Source organism: Aptenodytes forsteri, unplaced genomic scaffold (genome assembly GCF_000699145.1).
Source record: "Aptenodytes forsteri isolate BGI_AS27 unplaced genomic scaffold, ASM69914v1 Scaffold310, whole genome shotgun sequence".
NCBI classification, from domain to species: Eukaryota; Metazoa; Chordata; class Aves; order Sphenisciformes; family Spheniscidae; genus Aptenodytes; species Aptenodytes forsteri.
In genome coordinates this window covers 859,663-871,812 of record NW_008795680.1, presented here as the reverse complement: position 1 = coordinate 871,812, position 12,150 = coordinate 859,663, and the positions used below count along the sequence as shown (strand labels likewise).

The 12,150-nt window shown below is 45.8% G+C and overlaps 1 protein-coding gene across 1 annotated transcript in view; it reads left to right on the top strand.

The window, feature by feature from the left end:
- NET1 (neuroepithelial cell transforming 1) overlaps positions 1-11,734 on the top strand; it is a 14,944-nt gene extending 3,210 nt beyond the window's left edge. Inside the window, exons 2-10 of the mRNA XM_009282694.2 lie at positions 4,425-4,532; positions 5,344-5,511; positions 6,296-6,358; positions 6,805-6,901; positions 7,024-7,100; positions 7,596-7,853; positions 8,114-8,284; positions 9,180-9,366; positions 9,752-11,734. Of these exons, the coding sequence (XP_009280969.1) occupies positions 4,425-4,532; positions 5,344-5,511; positions 6,296-6,358; positions 6,805-6,901; positions 7,024-7,100; positions 7,596-7,853; positions 8,114-8,284; positions 9,180-9,366; positions 9,752-10,152 (1,530 nt within the window). The 3' untranslated portion in view covers positions 10,153-11,734. The remainder of the gene's footprint in view (positions 1-4,424; positions 4,533-5,343; positions 5,512-6,295; positions 6,359-6,804; positions 6,902-7,023; positions 7,101-7,595; positions 7,854-8,113; positions 8,285-9,179; positions 9,367-9,751) is intronic.
- Positions 11,735-12,150: the final 416 nt, after the last annotated feature.

Here is a 12,150-nt window from a genome sequence, read left to right as displayed (position 1 = left end):
TTGGGAGCCCCCCCCCAACCTTCCCGCTCTCCGCGCCTGAGGGGAGGCGGCGAGCCGGGTCCGCACCCCGCTGAGAGCCGGCCCCGGAGTGAGGTGCAGGCAGCTTTAAAAAAAAAAAAAAAAAAAAGTCTTTGAAAAGAAACAACAACTTCATAGTCCCTGGAGGGGGTGTTGTCCTGGAGGAGTGGGACCAGGGAGCCGAAACCGGGATTTTCATTAAAAAAATGCCTGTTGCTCTGTGCGCTCTTTCCACTGACAGGATTTTTCCTAATTAGGGCGTTTGTTTGCTGCATAAACAAAAAAAACCACCTCATGGGGGTTGGTTGGGGTTTTGACTTTTGTTTTGAAGCATTGTTATTTTTATCATCTGTTGTTATGTAGATGAGAATTATTGCATTCTTGGTAGATGCTCGCATGCCTCCTGCTGCGACAGAAGGCAAAAGTTCAGCAGCCAGGTAGGGTCTGGCTGCCCTGGGCAGGGTTTTATTGCCGAGATTAGCGGTGAGATGAGGTGGAAAAGAAAAAAAGGCGGCTCCAGACAGCTCTGGGGCTTGAGGGGCTCCTGTCTGAGTTGCCAGTCTCTTAAAATCCTGGCTTTAAAACAGCCAAACTTGGGCAATCTCATTGTGCAAAAGGGAAACCAGATGTTGGGAGAGAAATAACATAAACCAGATCTCTTAAAGAAGAGTAAATCGCCTCTAATTCTTAAAACCTGTATTTTCTGTAGGGTATAACCAGCACACTGGGTATCTGAAGTTAAATGTTGGGTCTGGGCTTGAGTAATGAATTGACTCCTAAGCCAACACCCCTATTGATGCCAGCTACTGAGTTGCTATCAAGAGCCATTGAAGTTATCAGCGGAGCGTGAGGCAAGATTTCTCTCTCGGTTGCGAACAGCTTGTTGAATTTGAGAAAGGCAAGGGTTGTAATCTCCGTACTGACATGTCAAGCCGGAGGCTGGTTGTTCAGTTTGAGCGCAGACAGCTGTTTTCAGAACAGAGCTTGAGATTCAGCAAGCTCCTTGCACATGAATCTTCAAATAAGATAGTCAGGTGGCGATGATTTCTGGCAGGAATTATTTGAGCAGGTGATTAAAATCCCTTTTTGCTGATTTGGCTTACTAGGAAAAGTTTTGCTGTGCGTGGTTTTTAGATTTGTCACCGTGTTTGTACACGTTTGGGACTGGCATGTAGGACATTGCACTCTAGTAAGTGATCCTTGTAAAAAACACTAATTATTACCTAGTATGGGGGAAAGGTTGTAGGCATGCATACTGCTAAAAGAAAATGTTTGTTGCTCAAAAGCAGAGCCTGGTTTTCTTTTGAGCACCAAGGTGCAATCTTTTCACAATGTGAAGAGTTAACCTGCACTTAGAAGCACTTGAAGAAATTCCACTAGTGTGAAGTCTTGTCTGCCAGCTGAGGCACCGAGGCACAAATTTAGCTTTTGTGCGTATGTTTATGATATATTTATATTCACCTTTAATAAAGAGTCCCCTGGAAAAAAAAATTCTGAATGGAAGCAGAAGTGCTTTTGAACTCACTGGGGTTTTAATTATCTGTTGGTGTTGTAAAGCTTAACACTACTAGCTTGTTACAGAAACTTTCCAGACTTCATTCTAATCTGAGCTTCTGTAAGTAATACAGCGTGGAGACAGGCTAATCATTGTTTGCAAGTACAGAACTAAAAAAAAAAATACTGAGCCAAAGTTATCCATAGCATGAACTGTACTGAGTCTCGGCTTACACCGCGACTGAGTTTGACTGTAAGAGGAGTACATGACCCCAGGCTGAAACGCAGATCTCGGAGAAGGTGAGGTTTCTAAGGAGAGGGATTTTTTTTTCCCCCCTCCCTGCCTTGGATCAAACGATATCACTGGAAGGAGAAGAAGAAGAAACAGATGCAGTTTTTTGGCAGTTGAGCCATTCATGTCTGAGAATACTCGCAGGACAGAAAGTGGGATTTGTTTCTCTTTAAGAGCGGGGAAATGGCCTTTTGCTAAGCTGAATTTATAGCGTACAGAAGTTTTTCTGTTGGCTGAACACCCCAGGGGAGCACATCGCATGTACAGAAAACGCTCTGGTCACGCCGATCTGTGCAAAATTCCTCCCTCCTCAGAGCAGAGGAGGGTTCCTTGGGAGCCGTGCTCCCTCTTCAAGCCTGTCTTTGCATGTCTCAGTATGTCTCGACTGTTCAGAAAAGTGGCGATCTGTAATCCCAGGGAGCCCAAACAGAGAGGCAGAAATGCCTTCTGCCAGACCTTGTGCATATGCATGTGTCGCTTCAGCCTAGCACAGATGTGCTGGGAAGGCATTCACACATGTCCCTTAGCGCAGATAGTGTGTCATTGTATCTCGTATCTGGAAAGGCTGCAGAGTTGACCCTTTAACAGCGAGCTGCGAAAGACTGTACAAGCGTCCTAAAGTACTGAGGTTTCTTGCTATTAATTTTCAGTGTCACGTTTTTCTTTTCCATGCTATTTATATCGCTGGCCTTGACAGAGCTGTGTGTGGCTTATGTCTGTATATTTTCTGCTTACGTTCCTGCAGTTTCTTAAGCTTCTCTTGGCTTGCGTCCCTTTATTCTTGTACACTGATACATGGTTGTCTAGAAGTAAATTACCTATCCTTTTCCTCCACTCAGAAACATCTGCAATTAATTAAAGTTTCCTTGTCTTCTTCTGAGCCCGGCCTAACTTTCCAGCCTTCTGCATAATGCTCTTCCTGACTGACTCGGTCTTGAGTGCAGTGGCTCATGGTTGGCAAAGGAAAGAAGCGACCGCAGTGTTCCCGGTAGTGTGCCTTAAACCCAGCTGAGGGTCGAGTTCCCAGGGTTGAGGACGCTCTCTTGTAGCTTTTCCTCATTTCTATACTACCTTCATAGTCCTGAGATTACCCAAAAGTTTCAAGCACAGCTTTGAACATGCTTTGTGCTGTGCCAAGAGGTCTTTCTGTTCTGCATCACTCATAAATTGTTTCTTTTCATGTTTCCCCCCTGCAACTTTGAAGGCTTAATTCAGTGTGAGCTAACCTCCTCTGTTGCTTAACGCTGCGTGTAGGCAGGCAGACGGGCCACTCCTCGGGTCATGTTGCTGAAATCAGATCTTACATATGCAGCTTTTATGCTTCCTCAGTCTCATGATTGGAATCCAGCTCTGTGTGTTCCTATTCCCCTTTTTTGTTTTCAGCGTTTGTCACTTCTGTTGCTACGCAGAAGCAAAGGGTTTGGGCACCTTATCTTGCAATCTCAGACTGGAAATAGAGACAGTGGAGAGCTTGTCCTAAGCAGTCTTTTCAGTCTTGGCCTTTTAGCCTTTTGAAATGTAAGAGGAGGGACTCAAATGTAATTAACCAAAAATGCCTGATAAAGCTTTGGTAAAATTTCTACTGAGATGAACTCAAAAAAGAGGCTGCTTCCATCAACTCATCTGAACTTCATGCTAAGAATCTTCCTTGTGATGATGAGTCACGTCCAGCCATCTGCCAGATGTTGAAGAGCACTGGGGCACCTCATGTAGCCTTTCTCCTAGCTTTAAGCTCCGAGTCCATCTCTTCCTGGCGTCCCATTGTGCACACCTTTCCTGTACAGTCCTTACAACACAATATTTTTGATATAAAATACGTAGTGTTGCCAGCATGATTTTAAAAACTGATCTGAGCTTAAGCAGCAGGAGGTTTCCATGGGGCGTTTCCTTTTTCTTGGCAGCATTTCGGTCAGGACAGAGTTGAAAATGCTCTGGGCTCCCGGCAGGGATTAGTGGTGTAGAAAAGCAGAAGCTCCATCTTTCAAATCTAAACAACGTGTAAGAAAAATTACGATGACTTGCGGGGGGTGAGGGGGGAGCAGAAGGGGGAGGAAGCTTTGTAAACTGAAGGTTTTAAACTTTATCCACTTCGTGTGTGTGAGTCCCTCGCAGGAATGTTCAGCATGTGGTCATTTGCTATTTGTTAGAATAGCTGCTGAGGCCGTCCTGGGCTCCGACGTCTATTTTTCTCTCCAAAATAAAATTAAAATGGAAAAATGCATTCTTTCTACAAAGGAAAATATGACAAAATGGAGAAGCAGATCACAGCTCCATCTTTAGATGACAGTCACTTGCCTTGCAGAGGAGAATGCTTCAGTCTATTTATGTTCAAACCTTAACGGTCCCTGTTTGAGCCCTGTTTTGAATTCTGACTGATGTGTATGTTATCTTGCCTCTTTTACACTGGGCAAAGTCTCTGCAGTTTAATTGCAGCCTTAAAGTTCAGACAAATATTTACAGCCTCTGCTTTCCTTTTAAGATGAATAGCTACTTCAAAACACTCTCTTTGCCGTGTTTCCCACTCCTTAAGTGGGTTCTTGCTTTTTAAACCTGCCTGGGCAGCTTGAGAAATGAAGTAGGAGTCACAGCCAGTACAATTTGTTCTCTGCTTTATTTACAGGAGCCAAGCAATAAGCGGGTTCGGCCTTTAGCACGGGTCACATCCCTGGCGAACTTGATCTCTCCTGTGAGAAATGGTGCAGTTCGACGCTTTGGGCAGACAATACAGGTAAAAAGCAGAGTCTTTGAGTCCTAGAAGTCTAGAGACACAGGGAAGGTACTGGCTGTATGGGGGTAAAACAGGCACTGGGATTTCAAGGCATCTCTTGAAACTCTCCTATATTATTCATGCAAGGACAGAAAGCTTGTTTGGGACTTGGGGATGAAGAAGAGTTCAGGAGTTCAGAGGTAGCTTGCTAGATAACCAGGTTATTGAGGGTTTAAGCAGTAAAAAAAAAAATAAACTGATTCAGATAGGGAGAATTAGTTGATAAACCGTTCCAGTACTTGAGATACATGTATTGGAGCATGTGCTTAAATGTGAACTGACCTTGCTGCTCCGTGATCTTTCAATAATGTTAGAGAAGCGTTGTCTAAGGAACACTACACCCCATACATGCCGATAAGACCGCTTCTGTGTCTGCGCTTCAGTAACATTGCAAATCACGAGAGCAAAGTTCAAGTGGCTCCTGATTAGCCCCGTTATAGGTGGAATTATGATCCTAGTTTATTTACTTCCTCATACCTTGGAAATAGACCCAAGCTTTACCTGCCCGTCCTCCTCCCAGGCCCTGCTGCTGGATCAGTGCAGGGAGAGGCACATGGAAAAGCTTGCCAATCCCTGGGCTTTCAGGGCTTTCTCAGCAGCTTGATTAAAGTGTTCCTTTGTCTGAGGAAAAGTGTCTGGGTGTGTTTTCCTGCCCTGTACAACAGAGGAGGATGAAGGATTGGGAGGGGTATGGATAATACTATAATACTTCTGTACTTCTGAAATGGTGGCTCTACATATTTTTTGTTTTACTTTTTTTTAATCCCTATAGTCGTTTGCCCTTCGCAGTGACAGCAAGTCTCCTAGCTGTGCCCAGAAGTCATGTAGCAGATCTGCTGCTCCTACTCCTCCTAAAAGAAGAAACAGCGTACTTTGGTCTGAGATGTTAGATGTCAACATGAAAGAGTCCCTGAGCACCAAAGAAATTAAGCGCCAGGAGGTAGGCTGTCTGTTAAACAGCAGAACTGGGAAAGGCAGCCGAGGCCTTGGCTTGGGCTGTTTCCTCGGCAAGTAAAGGAGTAATGAGCATCTGTGGGTGACTGTATCTTCCTGTGCACCTTCATTTCTAAACCGCTAGATTTATTTCTGCATTAGGCATGGGAAAAGGTAGGCTTCTCTCTCTTGAGTCACTAGGGAGTTCGTCTCCCCAGTTTGACCCTTCAGAGATGCCAGACCCTTTCCATGGGGGTGCTCCGCATTTCTGAAATTCGAGAACCAGCCACACTGGTTGCTCTGCAGCAGACCCAAAGTCAGGTTCCTTGTAAAGCCAGCTGTCTTTCTCTTAAAGCTCTTGACAATTGGTTGGAAGCCAAATAGCAAGGCCTTGGCTTGCCTTTTTCCTGTAGTTCTTAGACAAATCTTCTAGTGACAATACAGAAGCTGACTAAAGACGCCTGGGATTTGACCTCTGTGGTTTTCTGGGTTTTGTTTTTTTCGTACTTGCCTGTGTAAAAGCAGTGATTTAAAAGGCGCTAATATTTAATTTGGCTTGTGCATGAGCGTCAGAGCTTTCACACAGTTGTAAGTAATGTTGCTTTCTCGGAGCTGGGAAAGCCGGCAGATTTACTTGAGGTTGTCATGCCCAGGTGGCATACAGTGATTCAGATGGCAAAACTGCCTATTGAAGCTGCACAGACAGGATGTACATTATGTGAGCTGAAAGGCTCTTTCAGAGGAAGACCGGGATTAAAAATGACTCTCGATGCTTATTCCCTTCCTCGCAGGCGATATACGAAATGTCCAGGGGAGAGCAGGACCTAATCGAAGACCTGAAGCTTGCCAGAAAGGTGAGTGGTTTTTCTCCTGCAGTCAGTAATCATATTACAGATAATAATGAAGTTTCTTTGCACCTGCAAGCATTGCATATCAGCTTTATCAGGCCCAGAATCCACAGTTTGAAAGCTGGCCTGGAAAGTTGACGTGAGCAGTCCTACAGTACTGGTTTGATTGCAACAAACCCATCCAAAAAAGGATTGCGCTTTGCAGTCCTGCAGAGCTAGTTGGGGAATCCCTCTCCCAGATGAGAACAGTTCAGACAGGAAAGTCCTTTTCATTTGAAGGCCTTGATGCCTTCGTACAGAGGTGAATCTTTTAGCGCTCAAAGTCGATGTTACTGTTTCTGTTGGCTTCACTTCGTATCTGTCCTGCGCGTGATACATCCCCTCATATTTAAATTGTCGGCTTTTGGGCTTGGGAGATTTGAATATATTTTAATACTGACGTTCTTTGACAGGCCTATCATGATCCCATGCTGAAACTCTCTATCATGTCCGAGGAGGAACTCACCCACATATTTGGAGACTTGGATTCTTATATTCCTCTCCATGAAGGTAAAAGCAGCTGGATCATTTTCACATAATGTGCTGACTAAGAGTTAAACTCTGTGCTTTCTCACATTAGAACAGCTTACTGGGGCATTGATGCAATTTCTATTCTTATGTTTCAATTCCAGACTTGTTGGCAAGTTTAGGAGAAGCAACAAAACCAGATGGAACAGTGGAACAGATTGGGCCCATTCTTGTGAAGTGGGTGAGTACATAACTTCGAGGCAGTAGGCTAAAAATGCGCTTAAAGAACATTTAAAGCTAGAAGCTGAAAAGCTGTGGGCTTTTGTGGCCTTGAGCGAAAGATTGAAACGGAAATCCTGGCTACACTGAAAACAATGGGAGTCTGTCAGCCGTAATGGGCCACGATTTCACCCTGGAGACTTACACTAGTGTGACTGCAATTACTTGCTGATTTATGTTTGAAATGTCTATATCTTCTGGACTGTTTGTCACTGATGGGATTTCAATAGTGTTATCGCTGTTAATCTCTCAAACATCTGAACTTCAAAGGCATTGCACGCAGGATGCCCTTGTTCTCACAAAAGACTAGCTACACATACAAGATAGTCTGTTAGCTTTTTTTATTGGGCAGGGTATCGCAGTAAGGGAAGTAGGACTCCCCAAGTTTGACATGTTAATGTGATTTGCTTTTCCTACGTAGAATTTGACTCCTGAACATTGTTCTGTTCTCCTGCAGTTACCACGACTCCATGCCTACAAAGGTTACTGTAGCAATCAGCTGGCAGCCAAAGCACTTCTGGATCAGAAGAAGCAGGACCGGAGAGTGCAGGACTTCCTTCAGCGCTGCCTCGAGTCTCCTTTCAGCCGCAAGCTAGACCTTTGGAGCTTCTTGGACATTCCTCGAAGTCGGCTGGTCAAATACCCGCTGCTCCTAAAAGAGATCCTGAGGCACACTCCCAAAGACCATCCCGATATCCAGATTCTGGAAGAAGCCGTAAGTAACAGTGATTTCATGAGCATTGTTCTGACATAAGCATGTCATTCTGGAGCTTCAGAAAGCTTTGTGAAACCCTCAGCGATTTCGTGGGGTGGTTTTCTCGGTGGACACAAATCTGTGACTGTAACCCCTCATGAAAGCAAATGAGAGATCAGTCCACATGGATTCCATCATCTGGAGTTCTTAAATAGCACTTAAAGGGAAGATATACAAACAGAGGCCACTATTTAATCATTTGTAAATGTTTTGGTTTATAGATATCTATAATCCAAGGAGTCCTCTCTGACATCAACCTGAAGAAGGGGGAGTCGGAGTGCCAGTATTACATTGACAAGCTGGAGTACCTGGATGAGAAGCAGAAGGACCCGAGGATTGAAGGCAGCAAAGCTTTACTGTGCCATGGGGAGCTGAAGAATAAAAATGGACACGTAAGTCCCTCGTGTTCGTGGTAATTAATTCTCAAGTTTGGAAACCTTCCCTCAGAGGTAGTTAAAACTGTTTGCCTGTTCTAGCAGGACCAGGAGCCCTTCCATCCTTAGGGTTAGTTTAGACAATTAGCTAAATTTAAAAAGCAGAAGAGAAAGCACCTGATGGTAGTCTGCATTTCAGGGTGTAAGGGAAAGTTTCCTGCTGACAGCTTTACAATTGGCCTTCAGAAGCTGGAAAATAATTAGCACAGAATTACCATAGAAAGTGTGCTCTGTGCCCAAGCACTCCATCCAAAGGGATTTCCTGCCGACTGTTTACTTTCAGGTGCTTTGACGTTCCCCATTATGAGCGCTGGCGCACAGCTCTTCCGAACAAAAGCGTTCCTGCAAACGCCTATTTGGCTTTTGAGGTGAACTGCCAGAAGTTTATCTCCCACTGCAGCAGCGCTGAAAGACCCTGCTGTACTCGAGGGTTTGCTGCCTTTTCTTCTGGCTTGCAGGAGTAACCTCGTTTTAAACATCAAATCTTTTTCTGTTTTCTTTATTTTTTTTGTTGGTTGGGGTTTTGGTTTTTTTGTTTAATTTGGCCATTACACTTCTGTACACATGAAGCATTTTCTATTGTCAGAAAAGATATTGCTTCTAATCATCCTATTCTTGGCATCTCTAAATCATAATTCACTTTTTAAGGGTTGTTAAAATAATAAACCTGTTGATGTAGGCCGAGTCTGTGCCACCACTGCCAGTGCCCCTACATTGCTGTAACAGGAAACTGTCAGAAAGTTAATGTGGGTGAAACTTCAGATAACGTGGCCTTGAATCCCAGAGGATGTGTGGCCGATTTGAATACAGGGTACGACGCTTCGCTCACATTCAGATGTGTTTTCCCTTTCAGAAACTCTACGTCTTCCTCTTCCAAGACATCCTGGTTTTGACCCGGCCGGTCACTCGCAATGAGCGTCAGGCCTACCAAGTGTACAGGCAGCCGATCCCTGTCCAGGAGCTGCTCCTCGAAGACCTGCAGGATGGCGATGTGAAAATGGGAGGATCCTTCCGAGGAGCCTTTGGCAATTCCGATAAAGGTACGGACCAAACCAGTTCCATCTGCGTGGTGGTGTTCATCTGTTGGTGAGGAGAGATTACACCTGGGCATAGATCCCCGTGGACCGAGGTTCCTTTCGGATAGCAGACGTGTGACGTGTTAATGTCCACCTTTAGACTGTCACTGCTGGGCTTTGCAGTTTTATATTTGGTGGCCATGAACTTACATACGGCACTTTGCAGCTGGTGCTCAGATTAGAAAACATCTATTTCAACACGTTTTTGTGGGGCTTGGGGAGTTTTTTTGGTGGGGTTTTGAACGCTTTCCCTGAAGCAGAGCAGGGCAGTCCAGGTTGCTTGTCTAGCAATGGAATCTCTAAATATTGAGCTAGGAACTGATCTGCTTTTTCCTATGTTTATCCTCAGCTAAAAATATCTTCCGAGTTCGTTTCCAAGATCCCTCCCCGGGCCAGTCCCACACGCTGCAGGCCAATGATGTCTTCCACAAGCAGCAATGGGTTAATTGCATCCGAACCGCCATCGCTCCCTTCCAGCGGACTGCTGCCGCAGCAGAGCTGAAGGAGCTGCCAGAGCTGAGCGAGGAGTCGGAGGAGAACAACCCCTCCGCGCCCAACATCAAAGCCCAGAAGAGGCAGTCTGCCATGTCTGGCGTAACCGACATGGAGCTAGACGAAAGCACATCCGAGTGTGGCTCCATCCTGGACTCGGAGGAAGCCAAGGGCCTGAAAACACACAGAACACCATCTGGGCACAGAAAAACGAGGGAGAAGCAGCTAAGTGGCAAGCAGAAAGAAACGCTTGTGTAAAGAGGAGCCCAGCAACATCCTGGTGGAAGACTGTTTATTTATAAATAACGTGTACATTTTTCTTGTAATGTGAGCATGATTGGATTCACTCTACTGAACAGAATATTTCTTTGGGTTTTATGTTGTAATGGCAGCTACTGGTATACAGTTAACGCTGTTGAACTGGAGTCTGTTTTTACAAACACGGCCACTTTGAACCTGGTTTTAATGCTGTGAGTGATTCAGAAGCCCTCGTGCTTTCGACTGCCCGTGGCAGATTTGAAGAGCACGCTTTGGTTTCTGAAAGATTTCCACGCGCGCTGTTTGAGGCTGGAAAGCAGTAAAGCTAAAGGGGAAGTCTGGGCCGTCACCGCGAGCCTGGCAGCACCTCCCTTTGCAGGGGGTTTGGATCAAGAGTCCTTCTAAAGTGGACTCGAAACCTGAATTCACGTTTTCTTCTTGTCTTGTACAGCGCATGGTTTGCGGTGTACGGTTATCATAATCCATGCAACTCTTCATGTTGAAAAAGGAGAAAAAAAAACAGACCCCAAGTTCAACAGGTTCTCAATTTACCTACTGGAATCTTTCATCTTAGTGTGTCCTTTGTACATTCCTCATTTTCACTCTTGTAACCTGCCAGATATTTAATTTTTTTATTAGTTGTTTTGTTTCAAGTTTGGGGGTTTTTTGGTTTTCTTTGTTTTTCTCTTTTTTTTTTTTTTTTTTTTTTTACTTTTGTAGTTTGTTTTTGTTGTTGTTCAGACTTGGCATTTCCTTTCAAGTACTTGATCCTTCTTGCTCTGAGGTGTGCGTGTACATACTGTTTCTCACGTCACTCCACAGTTCTGCGGAGCGCAGGCAAGCCATGGCGTTACGAGCCGGTGGCTGGGAGGAGACGCTCAACGTACCCCGTTACGATGAGCGACGTCAATGGCTTGTGTGCGCTCCGGACTACTGAAAGAGAACTGCATTGCTAACGGGGTTTAGGAAGGTTTTAGGCACGTTGTAAAGGGTGTGGGGAGGGAAGAGGAGCAGCAGCTAGAGGGGAATAGCAGGGAGCGAAGGTAGATTTTCTTGTTACTGTTGCCTTTTGGAAATGAAACGCCTCCCGCAGGGAGGCAGGACTGGAGGCAACCAAGGGGTTATTGCATGTGGTAGAAAGGTAGAGAAAAGAAAGCGTTTGAAGCTGATGAGGTGTAAGGACGGAAGAGATAGTGGTTGTATATACTCGTAACGGCGACACTGCCATGTTCTAGCGGTCCAAAGATTCGTGTGAGGGGGTGCCAGCTTGGTAACTGCGCTGCAAAGCGTCGCAGGAAACAAAGCGGTGACAGATTTGAGCAAAGCCGACAGGTTGTTCCTGTCATTCGACTGGAGATGATGGGGCGAGGACAGCGATCCCGCGATAGCCGTCCTCGAGCCTTACCTGAAATCCGTGCTCTGAGCACCGTAACTCGGGTGTAAAGGGTTATTGCCTGTCACGTGTTCGGCCAGTAATGTTGGAAATGGGAAGAGGGTGTACATAGACACAAACGTGTGGTTCTCTGTAAATGTATTGTACAGTTTCGAGTGCCAAGTACAATTAAATTCCTGACAGCCTCTTGCCTGCCTCGTCTGAGTCGCTGCCATGGGTGCTGCCAGACGGCAGCAGATAAGCACGTACCTGCACTTCTCCAAGCACACGCAGCTGGCCTCCCGCCGCACACGCCGGGCGGAGGGCTGTAGCTCGCACAAGGAAGCCGTGGTTTTATTCAAAACCCTTTTTCTGTCACGGTTCCTCTTTGCACCACTGCAGCCGGAGAGGAGGCGAGCCGGTGGTTTTACAGCTCCGTGTGCAGCGTGGGGCCCGGCAGCCACCGCCCTTCGTGTGTGACGGGCGGTTGCTGTAAAACAGGGCACAGCTGCCTGACTCACTCCAGCGCTTGCATCACTCTCCTCCATTTCTGGGGGAAAAGGGATCGGCGGCAATAATCCCTGCCCTCCCGGGGCACCGAAACCTCCTTCCTACAGAAAAGAAAC